The following is an 18,037-nucleotide window of genomic DNA, read 5'->3' as shown; positions in this document are numbered from 1 at the left end:
ACACATTGCAGTTATACATGTTGAAGCTACACTAAATGGCGACAAAGGCTCAATTTACTTGTATTGTTCACTTAGACAGTGTTAATAAGGGAAGTGCAGAACCCTTTACAAACACAAGGTGAGATAAATGTCGTGAAGTAGCTATAGACTGGTTTCAATTGGATGGAAATAACCAATCCATTGCAGCATTTTTCGATACAAATGGATATTTTATTACGAAGGATATTATATTGAAGATACAGTCGGCAGTGGTTTTGGATTTCATCCAACGTTTTATAGATGTTTTAAGAACAAAGCAGTTAAATGATGCGAGAAAGAAAGAGAGTGACTCAGTGATAAGGCAGCGTCTACATTCAGTCCAACCGAAACTAAACTGTCACGACATACATACAGACTATTAGTATTAGTATTACTGTGATGTGGTCATAATATATTTTACCAAACATTATTTAACAACTTACTATTAGTATATTAATCATTCGACAAAAATAGCAATTCACTCATAACATAATATTTTAAACACGGTTTCACCAAACCTTCAACAAGATATGACCACTTCTATTCTAACTAGTAGAAGTAATAAATAAATGTAATAAATAAAGGTGCATCATATATAGGCTACAGACCATAAGTCCAGAAAAATTTGTGAATGAAAGAATTGAATATAACCATCCAAGTCAACCCAGAACATTGCATGCTGTGATTCAAAGGAAAGAGGGGAATTATACTAATTAATCAAAGCTTTTGATAATCCCTAATTAAGTCTTTCACACCCCTCTGATAAAGTAACATGAGCTGAACATTAATGTCCAGTCGACACGGTTCCTTTTTATTTAAATAATTTGCTTGCATGTAAGGGTCTGTAGCAGAGGAAGGAAACTGGGGGACTCGGAGAAAACTCACAAGGTTGAACAAGTGACCCTAGTCCTTGTCACGTACAAGCAGAGAATTGAAATTAAGTCATTGACGCAATGACAGACCTTATGATTTCATGTGTACATGTTAAACCATTCGCCACCCACCCTCCATATTAAATAGATGTCTTTGTAAATTATGTATGTTATAGTTATACAGTGTATTAAGTATTAAATGTCTACAGTGTTTTTAAATTTATGTATTAAAGAAATGTATATGAAAATATTATCTATTAAGAAATATTGGTATTTATATTAATAAATATCATTTGATACATAATATATCAAAATTCAAATGTTCTTTTTGGCCATTATGACCCTAATGTTTTGACCGTTATGTAGTTTTGACCAAAATGTTTGACCGTTATGACCAAATACTTGAGCCATTTTGGTTTAGGGCCTTTATGTCCATAACCCCTACTACTAGGCCTAGTACTTCAACAAATTTAAAAACTAAAAGTGTGTCTCATTCACCCCTACTCCTTCATTAATATCACCAAAGGAATCACATCATGGTGCAGTACTTGTTACTACTTCATCAGAGTTAAAGAAGTCAGTTTTATCAGAGAGCTGTATAATTTGCGAGAAAAAATCCAAGTATGTTCGGGCGGGGGCCATACAAAAGAGGGACAATTTAGTCCAGTGCGAAATAAAAACAGCATTTTTATTATTTTATTTAAAGCACCAATGACACTTTTGCTGTTTTGATAAGTCCAGTGAAACAAATACCGGTAGCCTTATTCTAACTACTAAATGAGTTAGTGTCTTACTCTTAGTGTAAATCCTCCATTAAATTGTATTTTATTTATCTTAGGTGATCAAAAATATTTTTCAAATCAAAGGTAATTAGTTTTGGATTTGATCGACTACATGTACAGTATCTGTTATAATTGTTTTAAAAAATCAGAATATTTATTAATCAGAAGCAAGATTCCAACATTGAAAGTGTGTTTGGCACTTTTATCGATGATTACATGTAAACTATGTCGTAGGTGAGCCCCATATTGATGGGGGGGGGGCATCTGGTTCATTCGCAATTGCAGACAAAACCCATTTTGAATTCATATATCTATTGTAAGCTTATACATTGTAGATGCAAAATTTTTATTTTGTCCATATGGGCTTTTCCCTGACAATTCTGAGCTAGTTCAAATTATTTAAGCATTTCTTCTTAATATTTCTGCAACTTTTTAAGTTTTCAACCTTTATTTCAAAATATGTTTTTTCATTCTTAATCTTAGCTATACACTAGCCTATCCATGATCATTATCAATTTTGTTATGTAAAATGAATGATTTTATTAGAATTACACTTATAGAAGCAGTGACCTTGTTGCATTCTCTGTAATCTCCCTTGATATTAAGGCATTTTTCTAGTGAAATAGACCGGTCCCATATCCTTAATCAGTGTCGAAAAAACCTGACTGACTGCCACATTTTATGTCAGTGTGATCAAAATACCTTTTGTGGCTCTCATACACCACTTCTCTACACGGATGGGACGTTTTTGGGGTTCATTTGATCTCTGTTCATCCCAACCGCGAGCGATTTGCAAGGTAAATCGTTCGCATGGCTTTGTTTACAAATGCGATGACTTGGCACTTGACCCCAGAATTTTTGACCGCAACCCCGCAAGCGAGATCGCTGATTGGCCAAATTTTAAATAGATGCGCAGGATCCAACTCACATCTACGCAAATATGGCTCCGCACTATAAAGAAATAAGTCATCGATTTATATCCTATTTCGAGCTTGAACTATTAAATTGGCAGATTTTATTGGAGAACTTTGTTGACATATTGATTGCACGATTATTGATAGTCCGATTTGTAGACCGGTTTAGCGGGAGCGAAGGTGACAAGATTTTCACCCCGAGAATACGGCCTATTTGTGACCCCTATCGCTTTCACGGGTTATTCGGCAATCGGGATAGCTCTTTAACAGAAGGTCGCTGAATGCAAAAGGATAAAAATCCATAATTCATTTCACCGAGAGCCCATATTCAGTGATGTGTTAAACTATACTTCTCTTGTAATTAAAAATATTAATTGTTAAGCACTCGAATTTGCTATACACTTACACTTTCATGTGGACGTCCATTCACACGTTCTTGTGGATACTCTGGAGGTCACATATTGTATCCGATTTTGATCAAACGTAAATGGAAACCTTTTCTGTACCCCATTCCACAGCATAGTAAAATGATAGACGATTACATACAATACCCATCTCAGGAGATTTAATAATAAAAATAAATACGTTGGGGATAATATCTAATATAAATCATTTTATATGTAGTCATTTTAACCCCATTTTCGTCCATATTAAGGTACCCAAGAATAGGATCAAACGCCCTTTAATTGTCGTATTATGGATGGCCAGTATTTTATTGGCATTCTAAGATTAGTTTAAAGCAGTAGTTCTAACATCTTTGCGTTTTGTTATTTGCAGATTACTTTTATTTTCCTCATATTCCTTCATTAACGCGTACCTGACTTCTCACCTATAATATCTGAGATAATATTGATTATTTTAAACCATTCATCATCATTTCATCATTTCACCTAAGAGCAATGAAATGAAATGGAGTTTAACGTCCTACTTTTCTGCTCCTAACCTGGGCTAATGAAGACGGGCATACGCCATACAGTGTTCTATGAGGGAAATTTTGCCCGGACAGCGGCACCACGGCCTACTCTTATATCGAATTCCAACTGCCAAGGGATCTTTTACGTGCACGCCAATGTGTACACGGGACCTCGGTTTTTCGTCCCATCCGAACGACTAGACAGCTTTCCTTGTCAGCCCCTCCGTCCTGCATCACTGACAAGAGAGAACCACGCCGGAAAATCTGGATGAACTTTCTCGGCCAATGCAGGGATCGAACATCCGACCTCCAGGCTAGCGAGCTAGCGTCTTACCCACTTAGCCACGTGATCCCCCACTTATGAGCCATTCTCAATTAAAGAAGGTTGAAGCATGAAACGTATTAAGTACATCGTTCTAGTCTTTGAATTATTTATATATTTTGTCGATGTTAAAGGAGAGAGGAGACAAACACAGGCTTGTTGTCCGATTAACATAGCTTTCAGCTTGCTTAAATATACTTTATTGACAGTTATGAGTTATAGCTTGTGAACAGGAGAGAGAAAAATGAAATGGGGTTTAACGTCCTACTGTTCTGCTCCTAACCTGGGCTAATGAAGACGGAATAGGAGAAAAAGAATGAAATCACGCGGACGACCCCCCCCCCCAACTTACTAACCCTTATTAAAGTAAATATCCGCCCAACATTAAAACCATTGTGCAAATTTAGGGAACAAAGGGGGCCTACGAAATCATTTTTGCCAATAGGTTACCCTATGTGGCCACTTTACAGTATTGGCATTACGCCTGGGCTGGTCAGTTTCAGTGGTGGGGGGCAGTAGTAGACTGAAATAACTCCGAATCTCAGGAACAGTCGTATGTATATTTCAATTCTGACCTGATCAACTTCCGCTAACGTCTGGTAATCGGTGAAAAGATAAGAAAGTCTAACCCACGTATGATAATAGATATATAAATAGGGGGAAATGTCCACTAGTCCGAGGGTTCATTAGTCCACCGATATCTATTATTAGGGTCAGGGTTAGGTTTAATTAGTCCATCGATATCTATTATTAGGGTTAGGTTTCTTGATACCCATATATAGTATTTCTTATAGCGACGGATTAGTGTACACGGGGACTATTGAACCCATCTCATAAATAGCCACATTTCTCACATCACTTTTATTAATTTACAACCAAATAAAAATCATTAAAATAATTATGAGCAAAAGTAACCATCCCACACTTCGCTGTATTGCGTTTCTATTCCTTTCGTTGTACGTTGTTTCAATGGACTCCCCATTTGATTCCAAAGGAGTCTGCGGTTATAATACGGCTAATGCTAGGAGTTTCAACAAACGCATTGTATTAACCAGTTGTTACACCATCATAATACACAAGCAAACAACAGTTGCGGCGATCGTAATAAAAATAAACAGCCAAAAGAAAATAATGTCTAATGATTTAGAAACATCTTGCCATGTGGTTAGTTCCTCACCTTTAAAGTCCATGTTATTGGCAGGGGACACTGTGTTTTTATGACCCAGAGTCTTCTTGCTGCATTGTTTCCTTACCATCGATTGAATGTATCCAGGGACAGGAGTATTAGGATCTTTATAATAAATTCTCAGAATAAGGATAGACAATACCACGGATAATGCACTCATAGCAACAAGGACTGTTAAATAAACCGCCAATATGGAAACCTGTAACGACGTCTGTGGCATGCTTTCACTTACAATGGTCAAGAAAACGATGTAAGCCAACAAAATGGTTATAGCTAGAGATATTTTCTCGCCAGCGTCAGCAGGCAACATAAAAACCAAAGCTCCCATAAAAGACAAGAATAGAACGGGTAGTATGATGTTTAAAACGTAAAAGATTCGACGACGTTGTATGGTAAGCTTTATGTAAACACCGGCCTTCATGGTCGTATCTTTCTTCTCTATACTAGCGCTTATAAGATTCCATTGTCCATTAGCACCGTATTCATCAAGCCCCACTTCACCAGTTGAGCTAGTACTTAACACTAAATCTATTTCTGTGATGTCAGACACCATTGTTTCCAGAACAACGTTACAGACCTGTTGGTCGAAAGGATAATATCTTACATTTATATCACAGGTCGTTTCAAAAAGGTTACTAGGGGTCCATTCCACAAACCCGAAACTATTGAGTCGAATAGGCATTTCATCAAATCCTAGTTTAACCCTGTTTTCCACTGAGTTCCCTACGACAATGTCCGGCCTCCATACCTTTTCTTGTGGTACAACCATATTACCAATACCTCCATAGGCTGACTCGTTCCATGAGAGAAAATCGTCTTCCCAACTTAAATGGATATATCCAAACGATACCAGTACCTGGTCCTTTTCCTTGAGTTCGTTGATAGAAATTAGACTAAATGAAGTATAGATCTGCAAGACTTCAGTATCATATGCAACAGGTCTTACATCAGAATTATAGATGCTAAAGATATCATTATGCAAGTTGTAATAGTCTACTTTAGAAGCTGCTTCAGTGGACTGTATCCAAATACAGAAACAAACTAATAATGACATGTACGCCATTTTGGTAGGAACAATCAACTGGATGTCGTCACCTTTCGATTTTAAATTAATTTCTAAAAAAAATAAAATAATACGAATTCCATGAGACATTTGTAAGCAGAAGAATTTGAATTTGGAATTAATATGAAGGTGACGATGACATTTTTGTTAAAGAAACCCTTACCGTTAAATGACAAACTGCGTTGTTTTATCTGAATATAAGTCGATCTCAAAATACAGATATATTTTTATTACCAATTTAACCAGGACATTTGTAAACCGGAGAATTTGTATGCGATATATGGAATTAAAATATTCCGTAATGGCAAGGGTTTAAGTTCTTTCATAATAATATGATGTTTGAATACAATAAATTTTAAATTTCTAATGTTCCAGACTTAAATGTAAATGTTGACTTTCAGGCCATACCCAATCACAGTAATCGTATCAGAAAGCATACAAATCGACCAATCCGTATCTCCTGTAATCCGAAAAATCCTAGTAAATTGAAATTTTGGAGAAAAGTGAGTTAGACCCATATTTGGATTTAGTATGTACACATGCTTTCTTCATTGAAAAGGCTTCTAATTATCTTCATCTAAAAAGCCAAAATAAAAATTTGTTTTATATTCAGTAGCTTAATCCTAAAACAAAACAGTTTTACATTGTTTTCTCAACTTTGCATTCAACAGACTTGCTAGGTTTTTCCAGATTACAGGAGTTACGTTATGGCCATCGAAATTTCATATTCCGTTCTGAAAGTTTTACGACGTCATTTTTCTTGGCACGTATATATTCACCAGTTGATTTACTGATATTCATGGCTTTTGTTGAAATAGTCTGTCTAATAACTTTTTAGAGGCCTTATCTTGTTAAATTTGTACCAGGAAAATATTACGTAGCCTTTAAAGAGCTGGGTGTATTAAGCAAGTGGTCAGTTCTGTTTGATAAATTTTTATATTCAAACTGGGAAAACATTCGCTTTAAAATGTTCATCGGGATTGTTCGGAGTGGTTCTCCTTTGTGAGTGGTGCAGAACGGAGGGTCTTACAACGTATAGTCGTTCGGGTGAGACGGAAATCGAGATCCCATGTACAAATTGGCTTGTACTTACCAGAGAATAAGTTTTAGCGCTGCTGCTCGGGCAAAATTGCCTTCATTCATAGTACACTTAGTGTAAGGTCACACGGTATACTAAGCTATCATATCGCCATACCACACTAACAATTGAAATAAAAACTAAATGATTAGAATAATGTACCTTACCTTATGCTGTTGGAAGCTATGTGGGCTATAGCGTATTAGCGACGAATTGTATATCCGATTACGCCAAGTAACTAATTATATGTTATATAAATAATACTAATATTTACTGAACTTTTGGCTTCTCTTGATCTCATTATATAACACCTATTTAACTGATTGTGTTTTGTGTGTCTGTCAATGACGTTGGTCAGGGGTCACTGCATCTGCAATATAAGCTTATCCATTGCTTTATGGTGGTATATTAGATTCAAAATACGTTAATGTCGTCCAATCGTCTAATTTATAAATTAAGACAATGTAAAATCCAATTTCTTTATTTGTTCAGAGAAAATTTTAATTTTATTACATTTTATTTCTATTTTTAACACGAAGAATGTCTTCTTCATTGCCGCTTTACATGTTTAGCTTGAACATCGATCTTTTTTTTGGGGGGGGGGGGGAGCTGGTCGATTCATAAGGTTTGTCATTGAGTCAGATTTATAATTTTGGACACTTTACCTAGTAATCATCTTTATGAATACACAAAAACACATACTTATGGATAAAAACAGCTACTTATTTATTTGGGCGACGTTTCGAAGAGTATTCTCTCAACGTTATCAAGCTAATACAGTAATACAAGAATTATTAGATCAATATATACAGAAAACTATAACAACAATTCATGAAACCATACAGGACAACAACAAGATCAAAGGGGTTTAATCTACAAAAAACTAATTAAGTGTAGCCATTGAGTAGCTATGATGATAGATACAATACTACCGACATAATGGGATAGTACCTACAATACAATTATGATATACCATGGTTTGTTTAGATAATGGTAATTAACTTTATAGATCTGTGTGATTAAATGTACAATAGGCTAGAATAAACCATATTTTGTAGAGTGGATATAACTGATAAATTGATAATAACATTATGATAAAACATATTTACCCTCTAATCTGTTGACTGTATTGATCGAGGTTACTGCCACATCTCCATATTGATGGCAATAATAATCTTTTAGAGGCATTTAGCAACTGGATAGAGCAATACACAAAAACACAAACTTATGGAAAAAAACAGCTACTTATTTATTTGGGCGACGTTTCGAAGAGTGTTCTCTCAACGTTATCAAGCTAATACAGTAATACAAGAATTATTAGATCAATATATACAGAAAACTATAACAACAATTCATGAAACCATACAGGACAACAACAAGACCAGTTTTGTTCATTTTTTTTCTTGAAGACAAGTGGAGAATTTTATTTGAATTCTTTTACAGATGAGTTAATTAATACATGTATGTATATACTGTTGATCTTCTATTACTACTCTAACAAAAATATCACTTCATACCCTCCGAACGATTAGCCACTGTCCTTGCCATGATTGAAAGAAGAATTTAGACACATCTCCCATTTGAACTTGAATGCCGTTTTCTTTGATTTCTAGGTGTAACTTTAATATGCCACTATGCAGAGTTCGCATCTAATTTAGAAAACCATTTACTTCCTGCAAGGGTAATTAAATACGTTACATGTCCGTCCGGTTTGCGTATTAATATACTCAGCCAAATTAAAAACTTTACACTCGTGATTTTTGGGACTAGATTTTTAATATTTGGTTTAAGGCAACTATTTTAGTGTTATGTTGTGCACAGACGATCTTGACATCAACAGACAGCAAGAATACGTCTCGCCAAAAGTCCTTGACATTGATAACGTTCGTGCTGTCACAGTACCCCCCAAAATGAAATTCACAGACTTGGAGAACAATCGGAATAAAGTGTTTAGTAACGGTTGTGGCCTCCTCTAGCGTCTCGTACTGCCACACGTCAGTGGTGGATTCACTTGTTGACGAACATTTCGACACAGTTCGTCCCAGATGTGTTCAATAGGATTAAGGTCGGGGCTAAGCGACGGCCAATCCAGGACTTGGACAGCGGCATTTCTTAAAAAATTCTGGGTAGCAATTGCTGTATGGGGTCGAACATTGTCTTGTTGAAACGTTAGTCCAGGCCCATGGCTCTGCATAAACGGCAGAAGAACAGGTTGCAAAATCTGATCCCTGTACTGGACAGCATTTAAGTTCCCTTGGACAACAAGAGGAGAACGTCGGTGCACAAAAAGAACCCCAAACCATGATGCTGCCGCCACCAAATCGGTCAACTTCTCTGACGCATACTTGAGCGTAACGTTCACCTCGTCTGCGGTACACTCGGACCCTGCCATCGGCAAATCTCAAAGTGAATCGAGATTCGTCACTAAAGACAACCGAATTCCACTGTCTTTAAGTAAATCTTATGTGTCTTGTGGCCCACACAAGTCGGTTACGGCGATGAAGAGGTGTCAATATTGGTCCATTATAGGGCCTCCGAGCTCGAAGACCAGCAGCCTGCAAGCTTTTTCGAACAGTTTGTGCTGTTACCCTTCCACCAAACATCTCTCTACTTGTGGAGGTTGCAGTGACAAATCTGTTTCTAAGATGACGTAATCGTATTGCTTGATCTTCCTGGAGTAACGTCACACGTGGCGCTCCCGCCCTTGGGCGGTCGGCAATAGTTCCAGTTTGAAGCACTCTCATTCTAAGATTAATTATTGTCTGGCGTGAACAATTAAAGGCTCTTGCAACAGTGACCACAGACTGACCAGCATAGAGCCTGCCTATAGCACGTAGACGTTCTACAGTTGAAAGGCGCGGCATTTTCTAACAAAGATGAAAATAACAATTTTAATTTGTTTTTCCAGTTCAAGTTACGTGTGCGTGTTCAGTTTAAGCAAACTTGCATCGATTGACCTCGCGAGTTTGTGTTTGCGCGTGTTTTTCAGGTTTTTCATCTTTATATGCTCAAAAGTCACGTGATCCACGTGACTTTACAATTTTATGAACTTAAAGGCCTCTTACTACTTACTATCGTTAGAAACACTTTAAAATTGATTTGACTTACCAGAAAAAAAATTTAATATATTAAATTTAATATATCCCATGAAACTTTATGTAATTGGCACGCAGTTGTACACATAAAATTGCAAAAGCAGTATCTAAACGACCAATTAAAGTCCATCGAAACATGAAATAGACGCAATTTATGTTTATATAATGACATGCTAAGCGGGGCGATACGAACAACTTTATTAAAAATGATAATTCCAGGCGACCGGCCTACGTCTAGATTCTTATTTAAAGGCTCAATACCACTCTTGTTGTAACTGAATAATATGTCCCTATCTTTATTCTGGTTAACAATTTGAACTATTTTACAATATTCCAATTTTGTGATGATACAAATTTCATCTTAACACACCTAATTTAAAAAATTGGAAAAATTCAACTAAATGATTTGAAAAGCCTGACGTAAAGCTTTTCAAATGTGACTTGGATTTAAAAATGTTTTTGAACCCTCTGTACAAGTAAAATATGATTTAATGGATAATTTACACAACAGGTAGGACACTAACACATCTAGTACTTAGAATAAGGCTATTTTTTATTTTCTGGAGCTCTCAAGCCAGCAAGAGTGTTATTGTCCCTTTAAGGGTCGGTTTCTTCTATATTTTGGTGAATAAAACTGCTTAATTTTGTGTTAAAGGCCCTTAAAATCTTCTACCTTTGGGCCGAGCAACTAACTCAATATACGTGATACGTTGTCATCTTAAACACGTCAGTCTTCATCTAGAAACGGAGACCGATGTCCCAAACAGTATTATATGGTGTTGGTATGGAACTTGGCTTTTGTTTTATAAAAATAACGTGTAGGTGAAATGTGGCTTTCATTATCAAGTACAGCAAGTGGGTCATGCACTGTATAGATCTCTAAAGGAACGGCAATAGATTATCAGGTCATCCAACGACAAAAATTAAATCGAACACTTAAAACGGTTACTTATCCGGATAAGTGGTTTTGGCGTTGTTTGTGAGTGTGTGTTGTTGGTGTTCACCAGAAACAAATTTGTCGGTATTAAAACAAAATATGCGTCTTCGGTTGATCACATTGATAAATGACTGTTCTATCGCGATATTGTGCCATACATCAATTTTAAAACAGTTATGTTGTATTTTCCCCATGTGTGGTCAAAGTGGGGGGGGGGGGAGCAAAAACCATAACGTTGTTATTTACAGGTTAAAGACCACAATAAGTGTCGAGTCAACAGTATGATAGTATAGAGCAAATTACCTCGTTTCGCGGCGTACCCAGCTTACACCATGCGTGTCCTCGATTGGGCATAACTAGCATAAGGATTCGGTCGGTCGTATTTCCCCAATTTTTTGCAAATTCCTGTGTGTCCGCATTTGTTCCTTAAAAAGTCAAATGCAAAAAATATACTCTTCAAAAAAAAGTAGGGGATATTCAGAAACAATACAAAACTGCGGAAATGCACTGCTGTTTTTATTAGAGGTAACCAGTGTATGTTAATAACAGGCCAATGCCTACACATGAATATAAATAGTTCATATGGGCGGCTTATCTGACAGCCCCATTTCACTCGCAAAGAGATACCGTCAAAAGTGAAAATGGACGTTTTTGATTTTTGTCTTAAAAATGAGTAATTGCTCCGCCAATCCTCAGACATTCAGCAATTCGTTGTGGCATGCTCCTAATCAACCGTCCAATCACGATTTGGGGCAATCTGACCAACTCCTCTTGCAGTACCACGGCCAATTCTTGCTGTGTTGTCCGTTGACGTCGAAGAACACGTCTCCCAATCAAATTAAACGTAACACACTAAAGCAAAGATACGCTAAACAGTAAATTTTATGCAAGAACCGATAGGAAAGCAAACATGGATAGATAAACCAGCACGCGGCAGTGTATGGCGCTATTGCGTGTCGCATGTGAAGATCAGTGGTTCTGTTGGGGCGATAAGTTTTTCATCTGTGAACATACTCTCAAAGCATGTCAAATGTCTATGACTATTTATCATATCACACCTGCATAGGTATTTGCATTTAAATATCCTCTACTTTTTTTGAAGAGTATATATAAACTGAGGTATGATGTAATATATTTCAGAAATAAGGGTAGTTTTCAGCTACATGCAATATTTATCAAGACCTCGATTAGGATTATCCAATCAAAGTCCTCGATTTACACTATATACATGTGTGTGTGTGTTTTCATAATTATTCCTTGTACCATAAGGATGATCCCTGTTGTTTTTGGTGCATGCCCCATCACCAGGGGCAAAGTCACGTCCATTTTTGTATTTGGTGGTTTGTTAATACAGTCGCATTTCTTAACGGATCATCTTGAAACTTTGGATACTCATTCTTTATACCCTAAGGATCACCCCTAATGTTTGTGGTGCATGTCCAACCCCCAGGGGCAGAGCGACGCCCATTTTCTACAGGCCGCAATTCTTAATCGATCGTCTTGAAAACTGTTCATACTTATTCCTTATACCCTAAGGATGGCCTCTATTATTTTTGGTGCCTACCCGAACCCCTGGGACAGAGCCACGCTCAATTTTTGTGTGTCTTTGTGTCGCTTACAGGCCGCAATTCTTTACAGATGTACCTAGGTACAGATGTACCTACAGTTGTACCTATTTATATTGGTCCATGTCAAACCCCCAAGGGCAGAGCCACACCCAATTACTGCGTTTTTTGTCTACAGACTGGCATTCTGAATCTGAATGGATCATCTTGGAACTTGGCATATTTATTCCTTATGCCTTAGGAATAGCAACTATTTATTAAGGTGCATGTCCCGACCCCCAGGGGCGGTGTCACACCCACTTTATTTTAAAAATAACCATATGAATCAAAGCACGAATGTGGACGTATATTGCAGCAATAGCGATGCTCTCGCTCAAAGAAATTTCGTGCGTGTGAGAAGAGCACCCCATCGTACCCCATAGAGTATTGCTTGGTGTTGCTAGCTTCTGCAATTCATCAGAAACGACGTACATTCACTCCTGTTCAGCCCATCCCTAAAAAGGGATTGGAAAGATGGGAAGTTAAAACGCATACTTTAACAACCAGTAGAAATACGCTATATAAAATTATAATTCGTACATCAGTTTACAGCTAGAAAATAGAAAAAAAATTGTTTCCGTTTTATCCAATAAACAATTTATTTTCATTTCATGCAGAAAGATATGGTGTTAAAACGTATTGCAAATTTTTGTATTACATTGTAGGCCTTAAACTATCATATAAATTAACACTTAGTATTTTGATCGAGTATTTTACGCACAATACTAGATCTTTGTACGATCTTAGAAATATCTTTCTCTATGGTTAGGGTTCGGGTTGGGTTTATAAATTACATGTCAAACGTACAAACTGAAGCTGTAACAACGGTGGATTGTGGTTAAAACTATTCTGAAGGGTTAGGGTTAGAATTGTGGGTATAAACACGTAAAAAAATCAAAGATATTTCTCAGAACGGGAGGATCCAGTATCGTGCGTATTTTACAGTCACAGGAACGTTTCCGTTTAATCGAAAATTCCAATAAACAATTTATTGTTAGTTCGAGGGGAAAGTGTTACAGGTGGTAGACAATATTTCATAAACGTATTATGCAGAGAGGTGATTATAATGAAGGTCCACCTGGATATAAAATAAAATTTTGTGTGAATTAGGCGTCCTGAATACAATGCAACATAGGAGGCTTATGACATTTTGCATTATAGTACTGTTAACCATTGGTAAGTGTGACAACCAACTCGGTAACAAACAGCTATACCATCATAATACAAAAGCAAACAATAGTTGCAACGATCGTAATAATCATAAACAGCCAAAAGAAAATAATGTCTAATGATTTAGAAACATCTTGCCATGTGGTTAGTTCCTCACCTTTAAAGTCCATGTTATTGTCAGGGGACACTGTGCGTTTACAGCCTAGTGTCTTCTTCCGGTATTGTTTCCTTACCATCGATTGAATGTATCCAGGGACAGGAGTATTAGGATCTTTATAATAAATTCGTAGAACAAGGATAGACAATACCACGGATAATGCACTCATAGCAACAAGGACTGTTAAATAGACCGCCATTATGGAAACCTGTAACGAAGTCTGCGGCATGCTTTCACTTACAATGGTCAAGAAAACGATGTATGCCAACAAAATGGTTATAGCTAGAGATATTTTCTCACCAGCGTCAGCAGGCAACATAAAGACCAAAGCTCCCATAAAAGACAAGAATAGAACGGGTAATATGATGTTTAAAATGTAGAAGGTTCGACGACGTTGTATGGTAAGCTTTATGTAAATACTGGCCTTCATGGTCGTATATTTCTTCTCTATACTAGCGCTTATAAGATTCCATTGTCCATTAGCTCCGAATTCATCAAGCCACACTTCACCAGGTGAGCTAGTACTTAACACTAAATTTATTTCTGTGATGTCAGACACCATTGTTTCCAGAACCACGTGACAGACCTGTTGGTCGAAAGGATAATATCTTATATTTATGTCACAGGTAGTTTCAAAAAGGTTACTAGGTGTCCATTCCACAAACCCGAAACTATTGAGTCGAATGGGCATTTCATCAAATCCTAGCTTAACCCTGTTTTTCACTGAGTTCCCTACAACAATGTCGGGCCTCCAAACCTTTTTCTGTGGTACAACCATATTATCAATGCCTCCATAATCTGACTCGTTCCATGAGAGAAAATCGTCTTCCCAACTTAAATCGATATATCCAAACGATACCAGTACCTGGTCCTTTTCCCTGAGTTCGTTGATAGAAACTAGACTAAATGAAGTATAAATTTGCAAGACTTCAGTATCATATGTAACAGGTCTTACATCAGAATTATAGATGCTAAATATATCTGTATGCAAGTTATAATAGTCTAGTTTAGAAGCTGCTTTAGTGGTCTGTATCCAAATACACAAACACACTAACAGTGGCATGGGCGCCATTTTAACACAACCTTTGGTCTCTGAATTTAATAGCTGTAAAAAATGAAATGAAATGGGGTTTAACGTCCTACTGTTCTGCTCCTATACTGGGCTAATGAAGACGGGCATACGCCATACAGTGTGCTATGAGGGAAAGTTTGCCCGGGCAGCGGCACTATCGCCTACTCTTATATCGAATTCCAACTGCCAGGGGATCTTTTACGTGCATTCCAATATATACACGGGACCTCGGTTTTTCGTCTCATCCGAAGGACTAGACAGCTTTTCTTATCGGGCCCTCCGTTCTGCACCACAGACAAGGTGAAACCACGTCGGAAAATCTGGATGAACTTTTCTCGGCCAATGCAGGGATCGAACACCCGACCTCCAGGCTAGCGAGCCAGCGTCTTAACCACCTAGCCTCCGGAGCCAATATTTGTAAACAACAAATTGAATACGATATTTGGGATAAAAATATAAGTCTGTATATAAGTCGATCTCAAAATACGGATATATTTTTATTACCAATTTAAAAAAACCAAATAGAACAAGATGGCTCATTTCTTACGCATTTATTTGCTAACAAAAACAATAAAAATAAAAAACATAAAGTTGCCATGCAAGATACGCCCACATTTTGCAAGCTATGGACAAAAAAAAGAAGCGATTTTTCGAACGACCATGGTTCAAAATGCAGAAAGTTAGGGTCCGACACCCGCAAATATCGACAGAAACCCAGATCGTTGGGATACAAAAATATATTTTAAGTTTCATCAGAATAGGATTTCCACCAGCGGCCAAGCAGCATACGCCCACATTTTGCAAGAGATGGATAAAGAACTAACTAAAACCAAAAACGATTTTTTTTTGTACAATCAGGGGCCATAATCCAGAAAATTATGGTCTGAAATGCGCAAATATCAAAAGGGATTGAGAATTATTTCTATCTCTCTAGCTTTCCCCCTCCCTTCATCTCAGATAAACTACTTTTAAAGCCAAAACTTTTCAACGGGTTTTCAAGCCCCTGTGTTATGAAATAATCTAACTTGAAGTTTAAGATGTTGCACATCTCTATATTCTTTCTGAAAAACAAAACAACTTAATTTTATTTAAACAAATCTTTAACGGACTCTGTATAGACAACATCTAATATGTTATATAATCACCATGTAAAGTTTCTCTGGACACTTGATGTGAAAGGGTGTACTATAAATATGCTTATAATAACGATAATAATAATCTATATACCTTCCTCTCTTTCATTCTCCCTTTCACCCTCTTTCTATCTATCTTGCCCTCTCTCTCCTCGCTCCCCACCCCCTGTTATGTCTTGAGTGGATGTTATACTCCGCATCCCTATCTCGGGTTTCCTCCCACGACTAAAGACCCCTCTGTGAATATTGCCCCCTTTCCTTCCACTCCCTGGGATCAATTCCTTGATTGTATATGCCAAAAAGACTCACGTATAGGACATAGTACTTAGTTCAGAAATGATGGTAAACTGACTGACAATTTTTACGTAAATTTTGCGTAAAATTAACATCATATTGTTATGTAGGATAGTACTTAGTTCAGAAATGTGAGAAAGGAGGATATTTTAAATGTTAAATAGTTAACAACGATAATTTTAAATTTCAAACATACTTTTAAAATTAAAATGCAATTTCAGTAATTGATTGCCCCAGCACCCCCACTCCGACAAGGAAGTCCCGGGTCATTGCCCCCCTTTGCATGCTACTCCCTAATACAGACCGGGGTAGCACGTCTCGTCGACACCAGAAAGAAAGGCTAGTTTCGGCGATTGGACCAGACACCTAAGACAAATGCAATCAATATTGCTACATAAACCTATGGATTATTTGAATATATCAAACTGAATTTAACATAAAGTTTTACATTTATTTACATGAATTTGGTAAATTAACGCAACAATATGTTACCAACCCATGTAGTTTGATTCTGTTTACGTCCACGTTGAATCATACTGGTGAAATTTTCCATACAGAATTTCAATTATTATTTCATTATAAAAATTATTATTAAAATCGCGCTTTTAGCTTGTGGTCCCACTAGAGGTCTTAATTTTTATCCGATTAAAAAAAACGTTTTAGTATATCACCGTTACACGCTAATGATGGTTGAGTTCGAATTTCGTGAAAATCGGACCAAAACTGTTGAACAAAATGGCCGCGCATTGTACGCAAATAGTGTAAACTTATGGTATATATGTCAAGATTGTGGACATCCTAGAGGTCACAATTTTGATCCGATTTTGATGAAACTTGCAATACATGTTTATAACCCAAGGATCGTGGTTCCTATCTATATTCGCGCATATCGGATTGTAACTTCCTGAACTATGGCCCTTGATTGTACGAAAAATCGCGTTTTGAGCTTATGGTCCCAATTTTTATCCGATTTTTATGAAAATTAAAACGTATCTTTATAGTTCAAAAATCTTAGTCCCTTTTGATATTTGCGCATTTCAGACCATAACTTTCTGGATTATGGCCCCTGTTTTTAGCTTGTTCTCTATCCATCTCTTGCAAAATGTGGGCGTATCCTGCCTGGCAGCCGCTGGTTACACTATTTGCGTACAAGGGGCGGCCATTATGTACGTCAGTTTTTGTCCGATTTTAACGAAATTCGAACTCAACCATCATTAGTGTATAACTGATGTATTATCACGTCTGTTTTCATAAATCAGATAATGACAGACCTTATGATACAACACGCACGTGCTAACCATTCGGCCATCCAACCCCCCGACCTCTATAGGGACCACAAGCTCAGAACGCGATTTTTCGTACAATCAAGGGCCATATTCTGGAAGTTACGATCCAAATGAAATGAAATGACATGGGGGTTAGCGTCC

The 18,037-nt window shown here is 37.1% G+C and overlaps 2 protein-coding genes across 2 annotated transcripts; both read right to left on the bottom strand.

Moving 5' to 3' along the window:
• Window positions 1-4,836: 4,836 nt before the first annotated feature.
• LOC130010646 (acetylcholine receptor subunit beta-like 1) lies at window positions 4,837-7,213 on the bottom strand. Its single transcript, XM_056098401.1, has 4 exons — window positions 7,164-7,213; window positions 5,711-5,831; window positions 5,075-5,392; window positions 4,837-4,842 (listed from the first exon to the last, which is right to left on the bottom strand). Exons 1-4 carry the CDS (start codon window positions 7,211-7,213, stop codon window positions 4,837-4,839), a joined length of 495 nt encoding a protein of 164 aa, XP_055954376.1.
• A 38-nt stretch (window positions 7,214-7,251) lies between these two features.
• LOC130010645 (neuronal acetylcholine receptor subunit alpha-7-like) lies at window positions 7,252-16,516 on the bottom strand. The gene is made up of 4 exons (XM_056098400.1): window positions 16,510-16,516; window positions 14,836-15,008; window positions 14,320-14,484; window positions 7,252-7,269 (listed from the first exon to the last, which is right to left on the bottom strand). The coding sequence occupies exons 1-4, from the start codon at window positions 16,514-16,516 to the stop codon at window positions 7,252-7,254; spliced, it is 363 nt and encodes a 120-aa protein (XP_055954375.1).
• Window positions 16,517-18,037: the final 1,521 nt, after the last annotated feature.

This window comes from Patella vulgata, chromosome 2 (genome assembly GCF_932274485.2).
Source record: "Patella vulgata chromosome 2, xgPatVulg1.2, whole genome shotgun sequence".
Taxonomy (NCBI): domain Eukaryota; kingdom Metazoa; phylum Mollusca; class Gastropoda; family Patellidae; genus Patella; species Patella vulgata.
The sequence above is the reverse complement of the archived record's forward strand: the minus strand, read 5'-3'. Positions and strand labels throughout refer to the sequence as shown.

Bases quoted from the DNA above. Each gene is read 5' to 3' on its own strand.
- LOC130010646 (XM_056098401.1), bottom strand. From the start codon at position 7,213: ATGAATGAAGGCAATTTTGCCCGAGCAGCAGCGCTAAAACTTATTCTC. The intron at 5,832-7,163 runs GTAAGTACAAGC...TATCCATTTAAG, and splicing joins GCGCTAAAACTTATTCTCTG to TTGGGAAGACGATTTTCTCT. The intron at 5,393-5,710 runs GTTAAACTAGGA...CTTACCATACAA, and splicing joins GGAACTCAGTGGAAAACAGG to CGTCGTCGAATCTTTTACGT.
- LOC130010645 (XM_056098400.1), bottom strand. The intron at 14,485-14,835 runs GTGAAAAACAGG...ACCTTCTACATT, and splicing joins ACATTGTTGTAGGGAACTCA to TTAAACATCATATTACCCGT.